General features: G+C 34.2%; 2 protein-coding genes across 2 annotated transcripts; both read left to right on the forward strand.

Annotated features, from left to right (window-relative positions):
* Positions 1–186: 186 nt before the first annotated feature.
* On the forward strand, positions 187–5705 carry LOC144845107 (protein YIPF1-like). Its single transcript, XM_078702258.1, has 8 exons — positions 187–226; positions 714–762; positions 879–1009; positions 1888–2056; positions 2450–2560; positions 3029–3183; positions 3658–3840; positions 4398–5705. Exons 1-8 carry the CDS (start codon positions 218–220, stop codon positions 4488–4490), a joined length of 900 nt encoding a protein of 299 aa, XP_078558384.1. The 5' UTR covers positions 187–217; the 3' UTR covers positions 4491–5705.
* Positions 5706–6082: 377 nt separating this feature from the next.
* On the forward strand, positions 6083–16295 carry LOC144845084 (phenylalanine--tRNA ligase alpha subunit-like). Its single transcript, XM_078702228.1, has 12 exons — positions 6083–6223; positions 6698–6838; positions 7347–7448; positions 7684–7802; positions 8428–8520; positions 9086–9214; positions 9633–9748; positions 10048–10132; positions 10648–10744; positions 10975–11146; positions 11444–11636; positions 14575–16295. The coding sequence occupies exons 1-12, from the start codon at positions 6083–6085 to the stop codon at positions 14678–14680; spliced, it is 1494 nt and encodes a 497-aa protein (XP_078558354.1). The 3' UTR covers positions 14681–16295.
* The last annotated feature ends 4116 nt before the right edge of the window (positions 16296–20411 follow it).

Below are 20411 nucleotides of genomic sequence, written 5' to 3' on the forward strand. Positions count from 1 at the left end.
TAGGAGAGGAATACCCCGCAGGCAGGGGCGGGTTGAGAATCGCGGGGCACGTTCGAATTTTCAGAACAGAGAGCTCTTCAATTTGGTATGCGTCAGCGCGGTTGATGGATGACGCGTCGACGTCGTATTTACACACACTGTTACAGACAACAGCAGAACAGTACGACTCTACAGTAGTAGTACACCGCCGCCAGCTGTTACACATCACCTAGCCGAAATGGAACAGGTAATTAATAATATTTATAGCAAAAAAATGCCTATTTATTACGGGAGTATCTTCAAATATAAGCTGAGCTAGGCCTACAGAGGTCTACTATTTCTCTAGGCCTATGGCCGCCCTCTAGGCTAGCTAGTAGTAGTACTTAGTTAGTAATAGTAGGCTAGGCCTGGCCGAAACTACTCGCCCTCCTACTAGCCTATAGAGTAGGCCTAGGCCTAGGCCCTAGACAGCGAGTAGGCTTGACCTCAGTCAGGCCCACACAACTAACAAGCTAGGCCTATATGCCCTACCCTCTTTGTCCTCTGGCTGCTTTAGCCTAGGCCTAGGCCTAACTAGTAGAAACGTGACGTTTCAGTCCAGGGATTTGGTCGAAACATCCTATTTTCATGCCTTAAATTAACAAAGTCAAAGGGTTTTAATTTTTTTTGTAGTAATATCATCACGTTTTATATGTTTGAACTAAAATATACTAAACAACCATTTCATTTTTCAGAATGATAGCAGTAAAGGTTTGCTAACAGGAGATCAACTACAGTTTCATGGTAAGAATTAAATAATTCAATGTAGCAATTAATTACACAGGCTCACTCACACACACACAAAGAATCGGTTAGTCTTCTATGATTAAAATTGTATACAAAAATGTTTTTTTTTTTAGACTTTGATAATGATGATGATGATTCTCCATTGATCGATGCAGCAGATAAGGACACATCAGGCAGTCAAGTACAGACGCACACATTTAACAATTACCCTAGTGATGGCGATGAAGAAGGAGACAAAGCTGAGGTAAAATCATTCTAGACTCAACATATATAATATATATATATATAATTACATACTGTACTGTAGGTTACATAGGCTTAGAGACAGTATAATAAAATATCAGATAAGCGTATGCTTTCAATAAATGAAAGATGACATTTTCACCTCATGAAATTATTTGTACCATTTCACTCATAAACATTCATTATTTGTACCATTGCACTCATAAACATTCATTATTTGTACCATTACACTCATAAATATTCATTATTTGTACCATTGCACTCGTAAACATTCATTATTTGTATACTACTGTAGTATTGATGTGAACATTATCGTGACAAACATATTCATATTTGAGGACACTGTATTTTATGTTGTTGATCGTTATTTACAATAATTTTTTCAATAAATGAAAGATGAAATTTTTAACCTCATGAAATTATTTGTACCATTGCACTCATAACAATTCATTATTTGTATACTAGTATAGCAGTACATTATATAGTGGTGACAATCATATTTCATTTCATTATTTATTTGGTCTATTTAAGTATATACAAAACAAAAAAAACTGAAATTGGGGAGACCAGGGTCAACCTAAGTGAACTTAATCACTGTAGCTAAGCCGGTTGACCCAACCCCAAAGTCAGTTTACACATAAAAGACAAAATACAGTTACAGCAAATCAAAATGAATATGAACTTTTCTAATGAAGGCTGATGGGCTTTCTAGGACTGCAGCATCTGTCAACGGTCTGGGAAGCTGGTCCCAGACACGGGGTAACCTGATTGCTATAGAATGGAAAAAAGCCTGTGTCCTTGATGCTTGATGTCTGAATATTTGGGGACACTGTGTTGTTTATCACCATTTACAATATTATTATGCTATGTGTTATTTAGTTGCTAACTGGCAAGAAAAAACAGGCAGCCTTTTGGACATTTGAATATTACCAGACTTTCTTTGAAGTTGATTCGTATGAAGTAGTGCGAAGGTTGATGGCTTCATTTATACCTCAACCTAGCAAAGACTTTCTCAACTCTCAGATACGACCTAATCCAGATCTTTATGGTAAGCCCAACACAGTACACATGTTATATGTTAAAACTTAATAGATTACTTTGTGTCCTACTAAACACCACACGCCATACAACACTACAAAATAGTACTACAAATGAAATAACCTCACTCCTAAATTAAACTGAACCTAGCCCCCTAAATATACCCCACTAAAGCTCTACACTATCAAACTTGTGTGACTTATTTTGCACATGATGATGTCATATCACTACCATATTTGGGCATATCACTACAATAGTTGGGCACATCACACTTTTTTTGATAGTGTAGACATAGCTTCAGAATACTAAAGTGCCTTAACTTAACTGCATGGAGTGTTTAGTAGGGCCTATTTCTTAATTTCTTTCACACATATCAACTCTGTTTTGATGTGTTCTTTCACAGGTCCATTCTGGGTTTGTGCTACGTTGGTATTTACAATTGCTATCAGCGGTGATCTGGCCAATTTCTTTACGACCAAGGGAGGCCATGGATGGCATGCTAATTTTTATCACGGTAAGTGAATGTTTTCACATTTATTTTGGACTTCTTAATACATTATGATAATCAAATTATTTCAGAAATTAAAGAAAAGTTCCATTTCCAAATCATACACTTGAAGGCAGGGGAAGTTTCAAAGGGGTGGGGGGCCCAGCCAGCCCAGGCCCCACTAAATATCGCAAATTGAAATACATAATATATGACATTAAATTTAGCTCAGCCCTTCATTTCACCATTTTTAGGGCGTGGGCCCCTATTTCAAAATCCTAGATCTGCCACTGGAGAGCCTTAACATGTGCTGGTCTCATAATAACGAGGGTTTTACAATACATTAAATTCCACCTATTATCATATATATCAACAATGTATTCTTTTAGTTACTTTGCAAGGCACCTTTTATTGTGACATTATTGTAGAAACAAGATTATAGGCATCACAACCATTAATAATAACCAACACCACTAATTTGTTTAATATATCTAGTTACTGTTGCTGCAACTATCATATTTTTATATGCCTGGCTGACACCGGGAGCGGTCTGGGGTGTGTTGTCATGGCAAGGTAATCCAGCGGGATACACATTTTTGGAAATGGTTTGTGTCTATGGATATTCTCTAACCATCTATATTCCAATATCTGTAAGTATAGGCCTTCCTGGCGTTCTCAGGCATTTGAGCGCTTTCCCTGGGTGCTTCGAGTGGGTTATAGTAGGACCATTAAAATAGACAAAACCAAAGAACCCATAACACTAGAATCTCCCATCTGTCAATTTGCATTGAAAATACTGTATTGCAAGTACAGGGTCATAAGGTCACACATCGATTTTATATATAGCGCTTAATGTACAAAGCCTCTAAGTGCTTCACATTATTAAAACATACTGCCATAATGTTACAGCCAGTAATCAGTTGTGTTTCCATTTGTACCCCTGGGTGGAGAGAGGCAAACATAAGTAAAGTGTCTTAAAAAACGACACAAGCAATGCGACAAGCTTTGGATTCGAACTCACGATTAGTAGTCCAACACAATGTGCCACACGGCCTACATAATATCCATAATAAAATTCTACAAAATTAAAATTTTTTTAATTTGCCTTTTCTTATTTTCAATAGTTATTACTGGTGATACCTTCACCAGCATTTCGGTACACATTGATGGCTATTGGTCTCATCCTGTCAGTGTCTGTCATGCTACTAAGCTTGTGGCCGGCAGTCAAAGACTTTGATATCAAGATATCTGTTATTACACTGGCTGTAATCTTCATACTTCATACACTGTTGACGGTTGGATTCTTAGTGAGTTTACTTTTATATTAGTATTAGATACTTCACTGTATAAAAAATAGGTCTATACAATTTTGTTATGGCCATGTACGTCCAATGAAAAGTTCCATTTCTGTATGGTCAAAATATCTACTGACCCAATATGAACTGGTCACCTCTAGCTTACAGGATGAGTGACAAACCAGGGCCACTAGACCAATGATCTTGAGGGTCAAGTTAAATCACCAAATACAGTCGACTTTCCCAATACCGGACTCTCTAAAAACTGGAAACTCCCAAAACCAGACTTTTCTTGAGGTCCAAAATGTCCCAAATTCATTTTTACTATAGAAACACATTCCAAATACCTGACTTTCCGGAAAACCAGACATATTAGGCCAGCCCAAAGGTTCTGATATTAAGAGAGTTTACATTACTGTGCATTAATAATATGTTATAATGTGCCTCTGCTTATAATTTGAAATTATGTTGGTTGCTCACTTGTAATGCCTGTTTGTGACTTCCTTTTTTCATACTGTACTTACCTTATCTTGCTTACTGTTAATTATTAAAAAAACTTTATATTTCAGTTATATTTCTTCGATGAACAATTTGACGCAACTCATATTGATCCGCATATTACAACAACTCATGCAGCCCTGAAGCCAACAAAATCAACATAGATATTAATGACCTTTGAACTTTGCAAATACTTATCAGGTCACCAAGAAAACGCAAACACTGTTCATCTTCGGAGTGTGACCAACTTTTTCTTTGTACCTAAAGTGCAATTTTATTCTACATTTAAAAAAACAAATGATTGTTTTTACAAAATATAATTTCAATACAGTACCCATTGGCAGATTGAGGATTATAAAATTTGTGGTGCTGATGCAGGCCTACTGAGTGCCTACAAATGGTAAAATTAAGTGCTGATCTTAACCAAATATCCTAACTTTTACATTATAATTTTAAAATGTTAGTTAATGGGTATGGGATGGATTATCAGGGGGCTGCTGTGTGGGTACCACATTTCTATATATTTATCTATATATAGTTAAAGACCATTTAAATATTATAATTTATTAATTTATTATTTAACTTATAAATTAACTAACTGATAAGATGTTAATTTGCATTATCAGAGACACAGCCTTTGGTGATAGTTGTCGTGAGGACAGCCCTGGTCTCCTCACTGCTCCATTTTTTATGTTTCTCCATAGAAGAATAAAATTACTTTTTCATGAGTTCACTGAAAGGAATAAATAAACAATTCAGAATGATATGTATTAATTATAAACATTTATATTGTAAACTAAATCTCTGTCTACACTATCAAACTTTATGTGACAAAAAATGTGATGTGATTATATGGACATGATGTTGTCATATCACTACCATATTTGGGCATATCACTGCCATATTTAGGCACATCACACTTTTTTTGTCAAACTAGTTTTTTTTTGTTTGGAGATAATGAATCACTTAAAAAGATTTGTACTGTACATTTGTTTAAAAAAAATTTTATTACAGAATTTAAAAAAAGTATTCTGAATTGAATACAAGTCAGTTGAATGGTTGATAACAATTATGATACAAAGGAGAATTGGTGTGGTTTATTATTTATTTTGGGTGATGGTTAAACCTTCATTTTGTTTTATTAAAAGATTTAAATTATTTATAATAATTTATGTTAGTAATTATTTTATCAGTTGTAGATTTAACTGTTTGTTCTCGACATCTCAATAACTAATATGCTGTAAATGTATATTTTGATTTCACTTTTTGAGTACAATAGTTGAATGTTAAAACAAAAAATCAGAGTATTTAAATTTAAAATATATAATTATTAAAACTTTTTCAATTTTATTTCTGCTAACTTTTCTGTATATAAGCATCTATTGTATTTTTACATAATATTTGTTATTATGATCAATATATTTAAAATATTCATTAAATTGTTTTTTTAATACTTTATATTTAGTGTTTGTAAATTTATTATATTGTATTTTTATGTAAATGTTATGGTCTTGCCAATATATGTAGGCCAAAAGGGTATTACAGTATAAAACTCGCACTCCCCTGTCCCCAATAACCCCTGTTCATCCTTGTAAATTAGCTTTGTAAAATGATTTATAAATATCTTGCATACTACAGCTCTACTTTCCAAACCCCACTTTCCCAAAACTGCTCAATTCTTATGCAATTTTCGTATTTTTTTTTATCATGATTTAATTGTTTCAATAAACACGATATTCTGGCAACCATTTTAATCATGGCGGACGCACTGGGCGTAGAAATTCTAAAGCTGGTAAATGAAAATGAAGCTATAGATACTGTTAAGATAGCTTCAATTTTAGGAAAAGACCACCAGCAGATAGTTGGAGCAGTAAACAGTCTAAAATCTGTAGGAGATGTAAGTATTTTTTGTTTTATGATGTTCAATCTGTTTCCAATAGCTAGCCTCATGAACGTCATGTTTGCCACGCGGACTGTACGCGGGATTGGTCAAGTTACAACGGGTCCCTTTACCGTATGGAGGTGGCCTAGGCTAGTTATAGTTTTTGCTTTGTTTGCCCTGCATACTGGGCGCTACTGCAGCTTGGTCCTTCATGCTGTGACCTGATGGGATGGATGCAACATTCTTATTTCTATATTGTGAATAAATAAAGAATGATTTGAAAAAATGAAAATGGAATAATAAAAATAAAATACTGTTTTCAAATTTTGGAAACAAAACATTTACAATCTGACATCATCAACAATTGATTAGGCCTCTCGACAATTATAAGATGACATTTGGAAATGTTGTAATGTATCAATGCCAAACATTTACGGCTTTGTTCCATTTTGGCACAATTTTCGTATTTTGTTTATATTTAATCTTAAGGTTATTCAAACGGAACAGCTATCCAACAAACACTGGGAACTAACTAAAGAAGGCAAGTTGTTTGTGGAACATGGTAGCCACGAGGCATGTGTATATGAAGCTGTGCCATCAGATGGTGGAATCAAGCAAGCAGATCTCATGGTATTCCATTGTGTTGTTTATTCTAATAAATGATAGTACATCAACTGAATGTTACTAATACCAATCTTCCTTGCCTAATATGTTTGGTTGATTACCCTAAATTCTGGAATTTTGAATGTGTTTTTAATAGTAGAAAAGAAGAGACCTTTTAGACCTCAACAAAAGTTTTTGAAAGACTAAATTTTTACTAGACATCCGCAGTTTTATTTATGTTTACATTGATTTAGAATATAATTGTATGTCTGTAACAGTCATTTAATATTTAATATCATAAAGCTGTCTACACTATCAAACTTTATGTGACAAAAACATGTGATGTGCACATAATATGGACATGATGATGTCATATCACTACCATATTTAGGTATATTATTACCATATTTAGGCACATCACACTTTTTTTTGTCAAACTACTTTGATAATGTTGACAGAGTCCAAATATTTTGAAATAGGATTTAAAATCAAACAACTGTTGTAAAACAATATAATTTGTTCTCATCTCTTGTAGAAAACTTCACCAAATGCCAAGATAGGGTTTAGCAAGGCCATGTCTGCTGGTTGGTTAATAATGGACAAAACTGCTGAAGGAGGACCTGTAGTCAAAAGAAAGGTATTCTACAGTACAGAATTTCATAGAATTGCAGTATTCTAAAAAAGTACTGTGTATTATCCCATGCTAATCCCACCCCATCATTTTTGACAAATTGTTATACCATGGGACTATACTCTATCATATGGTTCTGTAGTTCCAACTCAATTTGCTCTTTTAATGGTAATGTTACTAAATACATTACCTCTTGCCTATCCTATACTTCAGTGTACTCGCATTATCTTTTTATCTGCAGGTATCTTCTATAGAAGACAAAGCCAAATCTCAAGTGATGTTAGTCCAGGCTGGCCAGATAAGTAACATTCCAGAAAAAGAATGCAAAGAATTAAAAAAGAGAAAACTTATTGTTGAGGTGTAAGTTGATAAATTTTATATCAACAGTTTCACAAATGCATTGTATATAAGAACGTTCAAATAGAGTTAATATTGGCATCTGGTTTTATGAAGTTATATATTGTTGTCATGATCATATTTCAAGCAGAGGATGTCTGCATCCAACTTGATCTCATCTGACATCATTGTTTTCTGTAATGGATCTGAGGTTGCCATCCTTTCGACAATTTCAGATGATTGAATGATCCTCGAATTATAATAATCTCACTTGAGAGTGAGCGAGTGGGTGGCCGGGCGATTAAAACAGAGGAACCGTAATTACATAGGCAAGGGTTCGAGGCTCACTCACTTCATGGTTCTGGTGGTAGAACAAGTCTTCTCGGATAAGGACTATAAACCGTAGGTCCAGTGTACATATCTAGCTCATGTGCACTTTAAAAGAACCTAGTACATCTTTTGAAACGAGTAGGGAGTTACCCTGGTGTATTAGTACATCACAGCCACTGATCATAACTGGGCCCTCTGAGAGACCAGTCTTTGACTGAAGAGGTCACCCAGTATAAATCAAATATTTCAATTCAATCATAACTTAAATTTGTTAATACAATAACTTTAAATTTTCACTTTATTATTCTCTTTTTTGCAGAGTGGTGAAGAGTTTCAAATTAACAAAGGGTTCAGATTTTTCTCTTTCTGTCAGTAAACTAGAGACGGATTTGACTCCTGAGATGATCTCAAGGTAAACTATTTGGCAATTATTATAGTGTGCTTTTCTGATTGGAAATACTAATATGATAATTTTCCCTGCAATTTAACTTCTCAATATAAATCAAAAGTTGTTCTTGTGAAAGTTGTTTTTAACTATATTAATTTTTCTATATAAGTATATATAAATCAAATGTAATTGATCTAAAGTGTTTAAGTGTATGTAACTATTCTAATGTGTACAATTTAAAGTATAACACTATAGACATATTTATACATGTATTATTATTTACCTGTCCCTAAATTTGTTTAAAATCGGATATACTTAGTATAGAGTATTATTGTAATTGTTTGTAACTACTGTAGCTTTGCGTCACGTAATTTGTACTTTATACTAAGTACATTGAGAATACTTTTCGCAAGTAATTCTCAAGTGGGATTCGAACCCACAACCACCAGATCACTAGCCTGGCGTTCATACCCCTTTATAAGTATTCTCAATGTACTTAGTGTAATGTACAAATTACGTCAATGTAGGGCAAAACATCTGACCAATTATAGAGTGTTAAAAACATTTGTTTTAATATCTTGATTTCTAGTGGTTCTTGGAAAGAGAAGAATTTTAAAGCATATAATTTCAACGCAATGGGTGTAATGCCGGTATCGGGACACCTCCATCCTCTCATGAAAGTTAGAGCTGAATTTAGACAAATATTTTTAGAAATGGGGTAAGTGTACTCTCCTATCTTCACCATGGATTTGTATTTTTGCTTAAGCCCTGTCTACACTATCAAACTAGTTTGACAAAAAAAAGTGTACTGTGTCCAAATATGGTAGTGATATGCCCAAATATGGTAGTGATATGCCCAAATATGGTAGTGATATGCCCAAATATGGTAGTGATATGACATCATCATGTCCATATATGGGCACATCAAATTTTGTTGTCACATAAAGTTTGATAGTGTAGACAGAGCTTTAGAGAACTTTAACAGTTTAAATCTGAAAAATATGCTGCCATCTATAGTGAATGTAAATGATTTTGCACGGACAATGCAACATGCTAAGCTACATAACAGTCAGAACTGACACTGATCAGAAATTGCAAATTATAAGAATTAAATATTATAATTGATTTATTTCTAGGTTCACAGAAATGCCAACCAATAACTACGTTGAAAGCTCCTTCTGGAATTTTGACGCCCTCTTCCAGCCTCAGCAACATCCTGCAAGAGACGCTCATGATACATTTTTTATTCAAGGTTTGAAATTTAAAATTATTATTTTTTTCTTGTTGATATAAAGTTTGCAGTACCTAAAATGGTGGAATGCACATCAAGATATGCCACACTTGGGTGCCTGGCATACCTCTTTACTATAAATTCTTATGCCCAATATTTGTTTTAATAGCCCCCTCTATGTTTGGATGTATATATAAAAATAATATAGAGCTATTTATAGCCACATTTTTATAAATTATTAAACTTTTCCAATGTAGGACCTCTGTAATTAATGATACTGGTATCATAAGATATGTATTCACTATTTTTATGTTTTATAGATCCAATGTATGCCACAGAATTTCCGATGGAGTACCTGGAGAGGGTGAAGAAGGTACATTCAGAAGGAGGATTTGGCTCACAAGGGTAAAGCACTGTCTACACTATCAAACTAGTTTGACAAAAAAAAGTGTGATGTGCCCCAAATATGGTAGTTATATGTCCAAATATGGTAGTGATATGACATCATCATGTCCATATATGGGCACATCACATTTTTTGGCATAATTTAAAAAATTGATACAAAAAATTGCCTTTATTTAGTGACTAGATACGCTAATATGCAGATAGCAATCTAAATCTCTGTCTACACTATCAAACTTTATAAGACAAAAAAATGTGCCATGATGATGTCATAACTACCATATTTGGGCACATCACACTTTTTTTTGGTCAAACTAGTTTGATAGTGTAGACAGAGCTTAAAAATTGTTCTGTGCATATGCAAATGTTCTGAGCATGACTTTTCACTCAATAAGTTCATAGTTCAGTAGCTCCTCATGAATAAAATAAATCAACCTATTTCTTAGGGATAGAAAAAATAAAAAAAATAATCCGGTAATAAATGTTGAAAATGAAAATTTGTATTCATATATTTTTAGGCATAAATATGACTGGAGTATAGAAGAAGCAAAGAAGAACCTATTACGAACTCACACGACAGCAGTTAGTGCAAGGATGCTGTATAAGCTAGCTCAGGTAATACTAAGTTCTACAATTTACAATTTTAGTTGCATACTCTGAAGTCACCACCAGGCATCATCATCTGTCACTTAATATATATTTTTTACCACAAATATATTGAGAATTTAAACACATACAAATAAAATATACAGTATTAATATTAATAATAATATATTACTAATTATAAATATAAAATTAAATATTATATAATAATTAATATTACTATTTCCTATTATCTTGAATAGTTAGAAGAGTTTCATCCAGTAAAGTACTTTTCAATTGACCGTGTGTTCCGTAATGAAACTCTGGACGCTACACACTTGGCGGAGTTTCACCAGATAGAAGGTGTTGTCGCTGATTATAACCTTGCTCTGGCTGACCTAATTGGTGTTCTTCATGCATTCTTTAAGAAATTAGGTAAGTTAAGCTGACCCATTACCATGAGCAATGATCATTGCAATGTGCTATACAAATAGATATTTGATCTGCATCTTGATCTACTGGCTATCTAAAGCTCTGTCTACACTATCAAGCTATTTTGACAAAAGTGTGATGTGGTCAAATATGGTGTCCATGGGCACATCACATTTTTTTTTCACATAAAGTTTGATAGTGTAGACAGAGCTTTAGGCTACCATGTTTGCATACCTATTCAACTAACCGTAAATATTGATACAATAATTCTTTTCAAATATTATTTTGACATCAAACCAGGTATAGAGAAACTACGTTTTAAGCCAGCTTTTAACCCATACACAGAGCCTAGTATGGAGATATTCAGTTACCATGAAGGCCTCAAGAAGTGGGTGGAAGTTGGAAACAGTGGGGTGTTCCGTCCTGAGATGTTGCTACCAATGGGACTTCCTGAAGGCGTGTCAGTCATAGCTTGGGGTCTGTCACTTGAAAGGTATGTGCTATTTTTTATTTCCATTCCTTCTGTTATGGTCAGTTGATCCTGTCACGGCCTATTCGTCTATACAGGCTATTTATTTATTATCTTAATGTAACTAGTTTTTCCTGGGCCTCCTATCACAATCCCTTCAGGGTTTCCTGGGGGTCCCTTTCATCTTATTACAATTTTTTTGTTTTACTCTTTTTTTTGTTGTATGTGTATTGTGAGATTGTGTGAAGGCTATCAGGTTTGTATGTCTATACAACCAACCATAAACATTGATACAACGATTGTGAATAAAAGAGATTGATTGATTGATAAGATTTTGTTTTTGAATTTGATGAGAAAAGGTGTTTGTAACCTTTATGCTTTAAATGTGACATTGTGTTGTCATTACCGTAGACAAGTCAGACATTAATGATAAATTCAACCCGACTTGGTGACACAGATTCCAAAAGATAAAGATTTGTCTTGCTTTAATTCTTCTTCAATGTCAACTGTAAAATAAAATAGTGATAAAAAATCCTTAATAAGTTGCAACTTGTAACAAAATACTGTATAAATGTACAATGTAAAGCATTATGGAAATATTTTGAAGTAAGGTCAGAAGTCAAATATGGCAATTTTTTGTGGAATTTTATTATCCTGTGTGTTCAAATAAAAAAAAACTTTTCTTCTAAAGCTCTTTCTACACTATCAAACTAGTTTGACAAAATAGTATGGTGTGCCCAAATATGGTAGTGATATGCCCAAATATGGTAGTGATATGCCCAAATATGGTAGTGATATGACATCATTGTGCACATAGTTTTGTCACATAAAGTTTGAATACATAAAGTGAATAAAGAGCTTAATGCTTCAAATGCTAGATTGCCTTGACTATTTTAGGGAAAATATCAATGTACTAAACCTGATAAATGTTCAATGTAGAACATTATGGAAGCATTTTGAAGTAAGGTCAGAGGTCAAATATGGCAATTTATGTGTGATTTGTGGGATTTTATTATCCTGTCCAAATACAAAAAAAATGTAATTCTTCAAATGCTAGATTGCCTTGACTATTTAGGGAGAATATCGATGTACTAAACCTGATAAATGTTGTAGAACATTATGGAAACACTTTGAAGTAAGGTCAGAGGTCAAATATAGCAATTTATGTGTGATTTGTGGAATTTTATTATCCTGTCCAAATACAAAAAAAATGTAATTCTTCAAATGCTAGATTGCCTTGAATATTTCTGGGAAATATCAATATACTAAACCTGATAAATGTTTATTCGGTACATTTAGTAGGATTAAATATTAATGTACTCCCTGATAAATGTTATAACAAATCTGTCACAGCATTTTTTTATGAAGATTTACTTCCTCTCTAACAATACATGCTAATTCATTATTCACAAGCTATTTCCTTCAATTATATCATAATAGCATATAATACTTAACACATTCAATTAGTAAGGTGTCAGTAGTATAGTTAATTAGCCTACTTGTGATGTGATAGCTTTTGTTACACAGTACAGTACTCGTTAGGGTCATACCATTTAGTATGTAATTGATAGAAGACTTTAACAATGGGATAAAAGGTTTTACTATGTACTACTATCATGGTAATATGCTATCTTGTGAACTATCTTTATTTGACTGTAAAATTAACTAGTCTACTTTGTTGCACTGTACTTTTTAAGGACATATATGGTAGTGATATGCTCAATTATGGTAGTGATATGATGTCATCATGTCCTTATATGGGCACATAAGCTTTGATAGTGTAGACAAGGCTTTACATTAATCACATCATAGGCTAAATTGTCTGAGAAAGGTCCAATTCAAACGCTGGCTAAAATTTCCTTAGCATAAAATTAGACCGGTTAATTTTACTGACAGTAGAACTTGGTCTCGGTAAAACTAACCAAGTCCAATTTGACTATGTGACTCTGGAAAGTTCATGACCTTCACCATGCGCTTCAACTTAAATTTTGTAAACTCATGATAGAACTAACTGCGTGAAATTATCCTAGTGCGAACAATTGGTCAAATTTTTATGATGGCCTTGGGTAAAGTTACCTTTTTCAAGTCCAGTGCGAACAGGAGTTTATAAATAAATTTTGCATAAGCTTCATTAAAAAAAAGAAATATGATGTTTACTTACTTATTCCATGACCTATGATTCCTTATTATCCATTAATATTAGGCAGCAGTATCCAAAAGGCTCACGGCATAATTATCTTGGCCTGTCTGCAGCTTTTAATCAAAGTCAGGCTGAAACAATGAGTGAAATTAATTGCTACATCTACTTCTAATAATGAAAGCAAGCTTTGTATCAGAATATAATAGTCTCTGTCTGCTCATTAATGTTCCACTGTAAAGTAATAATTGTCACGCTAGAATGATGTACGACGATTGTTTGAAAGATAGTCATATTTCAGGATTATTATACTGAAAACGCAATGTAACTTCGTCGATACAATATTTTAATATTTGAAATGAATACTATTTACAACCCCATGAATGCAAATTTGTTTTTAAATATCAAGATAAAGGAGACTTGTAAAAAATAGGGGAGACCATTTGGAAAGCTACTAGCCTCGGTCTAGCCCCAAACCAAAATAGTTCCTACCTTGGCAAAAGCACTGTGAAGTGTACTTTTTATTTATAGGGTGGGCTGGTGGTAATGTGTCTAAATTATCAAACAAAAAAAGTGTGATCTAGCCAAATATAGTAGTGGTATACTCAAATATTGTAGCGGTATGACATCATCATGTCCATATATGGGCACATCACATTTTTTTTGTCACATAAAGTTTGATAGAGTAGACATTACCTAACAGTACTTTAAAATGCTATGCTTTTTTTATCCACATAAAGTATAAAATACTGTACAAGAAAAACCTATTAGTAGCTATATTTTAAAATTATAACATTAAGTTATTTGTTTTGTTTTTTGTTTTAGACCGACGATGATTAAATATGGAATCGATAATATTCGAGAACTAGTTGGTCATAAGGTTAACTTGCAGATGGTTCAGGAGAATGGTATATGCAGATTAGACAAATAAATTAACTGTAAAAATAAATTATAAATATATAACAATTTGTTAACACAATCACTGGTGTCCCTTAGAAAGTAAATTGTATATTTGCATTTAAATTTAAATATTTTTTAGCTTAACCATTCAAGGTTCACTCAAATTTAAATTACAGGTGGTGTACATTTTCACCCGTTTCAGCTGTCCAGTTTTTAATCAATTCAATTGTAAAAATTTAGGTGGTGTAACCAAAATTATGCACAGTATAAGCTGGAATATTTTCGATGTGTTCAAAACCTTAAATATAGTTAATTAAAGATATATGCACCAAAATAACATTCAATAAATTTATCACCATGTATTTACATAAATAAACGACATCAGGTACAAACCTCTTTTTGCAACTTTCACAATAGCAACACTTTATAAATTATTTATTTGCAATCTCTCATGTGTTCCAACAAGCACTGTATTTGATGTGTTTTAATGCTTGGTTATAGATAATATACTGAATACCAAAATCATTAAACACAGTTTATTTATTTTAATTTTATTTTATGTCTTTAGGCAGTTCTTAGAAATATTACTTTACAGTCTTAGAATTTATGTTTTACACTTCATTGCTTTCAGTTTATTTGCATGAAATGCCCATTTTGACATGCCCCTGATGAACCGATATGAGCGCTCGCTGTCTAAACCAAGGGGCTCCTTGGGCAAACATTAAAATATGTCGAACAAGCTAAGAATGCCTGAGGCATCTAGGGTTGGAGGGCCATTTAGGGTCCCTAAACCAGTGGCCTCAGGCCTCTGCATTACACCTCTCGGTACAACCTGTCTAGAGAGTGGCTTATTAAATATTTAGCCGTTGAATCATTTATGGTATTGCCATATAGCTTGCCTAGTGAATGTCTGTCTCTGACGATCTCAAAACACATGTCAAAGGTCATCACTTCTACATACTGTATCATAGTAATAGATTAAAAACACCTTGGCATTGACAGTAACTGAAACAAGCATGTTATAAATAAACTGCCTTTAAGCAGATCACAGTTAATTGTCACATCAATTCATGTTCCTTGTACCCTTTGGCGGCTTCAAGTTTCTATTTATTAATCGGCCTGTATTGTGACTAGGTGCCGTATTTAAAATCAATCTTGAGTATATTTACAGACCAAAGTTACACAGCATTATGTATGTTTTTACTAAGCTAGTATGGCATTCTGTGTAGCCATGCAATTCAACCTGGTAATGTATAGACTTTATACTGCATTTATGAATCTTGTTACTAAAGCTCTGTCTACACTATCAAACTAGTTTGACAAAAAAAGTGTGATGTGCCCAAATATGGTAGTGATATGCCCAAATATGGTAGTGATATGACAACACACATGTACATATCACATGTACCCATCCAACTCTGTTGATCCCCGGAACGATCGACAATAAAAAATGTCCGGAAATCATGATATTCTATCCCTCTGTGTACCCATCCAACATAATGTATTAGACATTATACTGCATTTATGAATGGGGATAAATGGTCCTTTAATTTTGAATTCACCACTGACTAGGCCATATTATTCATTCTGTTGAAGAGGAAACTAAATAATGTACATTATCTAATTAAATGTTCACATTTTAAAAGTACTGTTGTGTTATTGTTGTACATCTCCGTGACTTTCGTTTAACAGATTGTGTATACGTTATTCCACGTTCCTGGTTACTTAAATACCGCGCGACGTATTGTTGTTTTTCTTCCGTTCACCAGCATTTTGGCTATTATTCTCAGAGAAAAGAAAATTAGAGTAGTCGTGAAGGTATCGCTAAATAGGCCTACTAAAACCCATCTGCTACAACACACTAGTATTGTTAATTTCTATGTATCTAGGTCTGCAAACTAATTTATCAGAGTGTAAAACTGCAAACGATCCCTTGCATAATATTACGTGCTTTAATATCGATAATTACTAAGACCTTGTCGCTTAAGGCACGAGTATCCGAAATTGTCATAAATCTTACTAATTATAAGTTATAACCCTTTTCACTAGCCGTCAGTGTATCACGTGACCCGTATGTATTTATAGATTTGCATGTTGATTCTATATAGGTCTTTGTATATTTGCAGTGGAGCTGTAGCTTGGTGTTTAAACGTGCTTGCCTGCAACCAGGTCCAGGATTCAATCCTGACCTAGTGCCAGGGTTGTAACTCACAACTCTTTCAACTCCACTCCTAAGCTTCAAATGAGACTTTGTTTATAATATAAGCATGATAAATTATTAAATAGTGTATCCATTCTGTAATTTTACAACACCCTGCTCCGATCCGGTGTATTACAATGTACCTCCGATTTTAACTCCAATAGGTTTCAGATTTTATAAAGACTTCACGATATTAAATTTCGTTTTAAAACACAGAACAAGTGATACTGAATAATATTTAACTCCAAGAACAGAATCGTAAACGGCCGATACAAAATATTTATATGCCTGAAATCGGTCAACGTCTTTCACATTCAACATTACGGTGCTATCTCACATCTCATTGGGTCAATGCCATCTATGTGTCGTGCGGACGTGTTTTAATAATGCCCGACTACTCTCCTTAAAGCAAGCAACAACACATTTAAAATCCTAAAAAACATCGTGATATTTACATGATTATGGTACTTCAACTCGAGTGCCAACGTTTAAAGGAGATAGAGACGTGACTTCACTACCGTACTCATGCTTCCTGAATACTATACCGTATTCTACAAAAGCTATTGGATCAACTTCAGCATTTTTAATAAAGCTGAATATTGCTAGGCCTATAACATAAAGGCCTATAAATACTAGTATACTGCATTGTATAGAGACTGTATGGACCCACTTTTATTTACGTTATTTTGGCCATTGGAAATTGGACTAATCGACCTTTCGGACAAACTGGCACGTGTCCGAAAAATTGCTAAAATCGCTCCATCGGGGTAGGAACGACTTTTATGTTTATTCTTAAAACATCGCGTTCACATGACGGAGGACGACGACGTTTTGTTAACGGAAAATCAACCGCCGTCTTCCCTACGTGAAACTGAACAAGTGTGAATGAAGCTTTACTCATAGAATATTTTTACATGATTGGTAGCCAAATTAACTATTCACATTTCAAAATTGTGGGGTGATGTCTGCCATGAAAAGTTAATAACCTGCCCGAATGTTGAACACTTTGGTCCAAAGGATTGCCTCTTCCTTGGTCTGAACACTTGTTCTGTCTGAGTTGGCCTTTAGGATACTATGTATACAACCATCATTTATATATGAGAAGTAATTATTGATAAAGAAACAGGTGCGAGACCAAGTGTTGTCTAAATAGAAATAAAATGCTCAAAATTAAGTTAAAGATTAATTTTCGATGAATAATTTCCTAATCACTAGTTGCAATTCTGTTATCAACAATTTAGGAAATGGCACAAAAGGTGACAGATACAATTCTCTTTAAAAAGACGGACACGAACGATTTAATCGATGCATTCATTTCATTCCTCATGAATGCATTTTTTCAACACAGACAACAACGTGGTTTGAGGATGAGAAAAAAAGCAGATTTCTAAGCTCAACGGCATTATCAGCTCATAGATAAATAGGCATAGGCTACTGACGTACCGTTGTTCACCCTTTTCTTTCATTATTTACCGTACTTAATCCCAAAGTTATAACTTGCGGTCATCTAATAACATGTTGCTACAATGTAATACGTTATCCATTTCCAGATTAAAAATAACTGACTGTTGTCCATGAATAATATGGAATATACTTGATAACAATCTATGAAATGCCAAATACCGTTTAAATTTCGTAAATACCTAATTAAAAAGGCTTTTAATTAACGTACGGTAAGTTATAGTATTTAACAATAAAGTGTATAATATATCGTAGTTTCAAACTATGGTTAACATACAAAACTACGTGAAAGCAACAACCAGAACTACGAGCGAGTTGGCCCGACTCAATCCTATAGTTCTGGTGGAACAAGTCTTCTCGGAAAAGGTCCAGTGTACACAGTTTTCCCGTGTGCACTTCAAAGAACCCAGTTCATCATTTGAGACGAATAGGGAGTTACTCCGGTAAACTGGTTCCCAAAAACTCCCGTGTCAAGGGATTACCACCTATCGGATTGGACAGTGATTAATTTACTATTGCTAATCCTTGGCCATACTGAACACTTGGTGATAAGAACACAGTAATTGCCAAAAGTAAGCAAAGTATTAAGGCAAATACAATAATAGAAGTAATTGTATACATCGATATTGTTATCACCAAATCTATTTTAAGTGTTTTCTATCAGAAATCGTGTACGGAATAAACAAGAGTACATGGAGGATTGTCCAATCCAAAACACGCACACTGGGTAGGAAAGGCCAATTTACACAGACGATCGAGCGGTAACGGTAAGCGGAAACCCGCGTAGCTTGTCCCACGTAGAATCTATATCTCTGTATCTAGGCGGAAACCGCCCGTCCGCTCCGCGTTGTGTGGTCATAAGGAATAAACATAGATTCTATATTTTTATTACCGTTACCGCTCGTCTGTGTAAAATGGCCTTAACACGCTGTTGATGGTTAATACTGGTCATGGTGAGGTGTTTTCGCCAGATTGTGGTCTTTAAGGCCAATTTACACATATTATTCCTTGTGACCATTTACACACAGCGCGGAGCGGACGAACGGTTTCCGCTCAGGATAGATACAGATTCTACGTGGGACAAGCTACGCGGTTTCCGCTTACCGTTACCGCTCGTCTGTGTAAATTGGCCTTTATGATGACAGATGGTAATAGTGACCATGATGGCAGAAGGTGATGATGTCACAGGTGGTTGATATAATTATTGCGATGGTGACGAGTTTACCTAAACACAAATAAATGCTATAATTGTTATTGGATATAATATTTATCGTTAGTATTAAATGCATATTATGCAATTTTATAGAAATATTGAATAACGATTGCGCCATACGAAATGTTAGAATGACGTAGTATGCTTTGTGTGTATGTAGCCTGCATTGTGTCTGATTTAGATCGGTTCTACTAATTAATTGTACCAATAAATATTTGATTTGATCGGCTACGTACACATTACCGTATGCACGCTATTAATCATTCGGCGATGCCTATTACATTAATGACCAGATTAAAAAAAACCCTCCCACTAAAATAACAAATATCACCATATTGTCATTATACCATAGCAAATACTATATTGAAATAAACATTATGCAAATGAGGCTGCAAAAAAAGATGATTAAACCAGACAAAATCAAATGAATTCAGTACAAAGCTGTGATGACGTCATATTGTAAATAATAATTAAGATTACAATGTAAATGCACTGTAGATTGTTAATAATGGTCAATAGCCTGATTAATTTTCTATACCATGGAAATCATATTTGAAGTACAATATGTAGAACAATAATAATGGGTTATTATGACATATTTAATCAAATTAAATGAAACCTAATTAAAATAAAAAGAAGAGTTCAAAAGTATTCACATCATTTCCGCACGCTATTGTCCGTCCGTGCTTAATGGTATCCGGAGTATACGGCGACCCCCTGCCCCTTCCAGAGAGTACCCGAGTCCAATTGTTTGTCTCACGTTGTCTTTCCCGCATTGGTAGCCGTTTGCCGTGCTTGCGCGGTTGTCACGACACGCATTTCTAATCAGCCGCAAATTGATTGGCAAACGCCGAGTCGTGGATATAAAACCAAGACGATGTAGGACTA

Source organism: Antedon bifida, chromosome 6 (assembly GCF_963402885.1).
Source record: "Antedon bifida chromosome 6, ecAntBifi1.1, whole genome shotgun sequence".
Taxonomy (NCBI): domain Eukaryota; kingdom Metazoa; phylum Echinodermata; class Crinoidea; order Comatulida; family Antedonidae; genus Antedon; species Antedon bifida.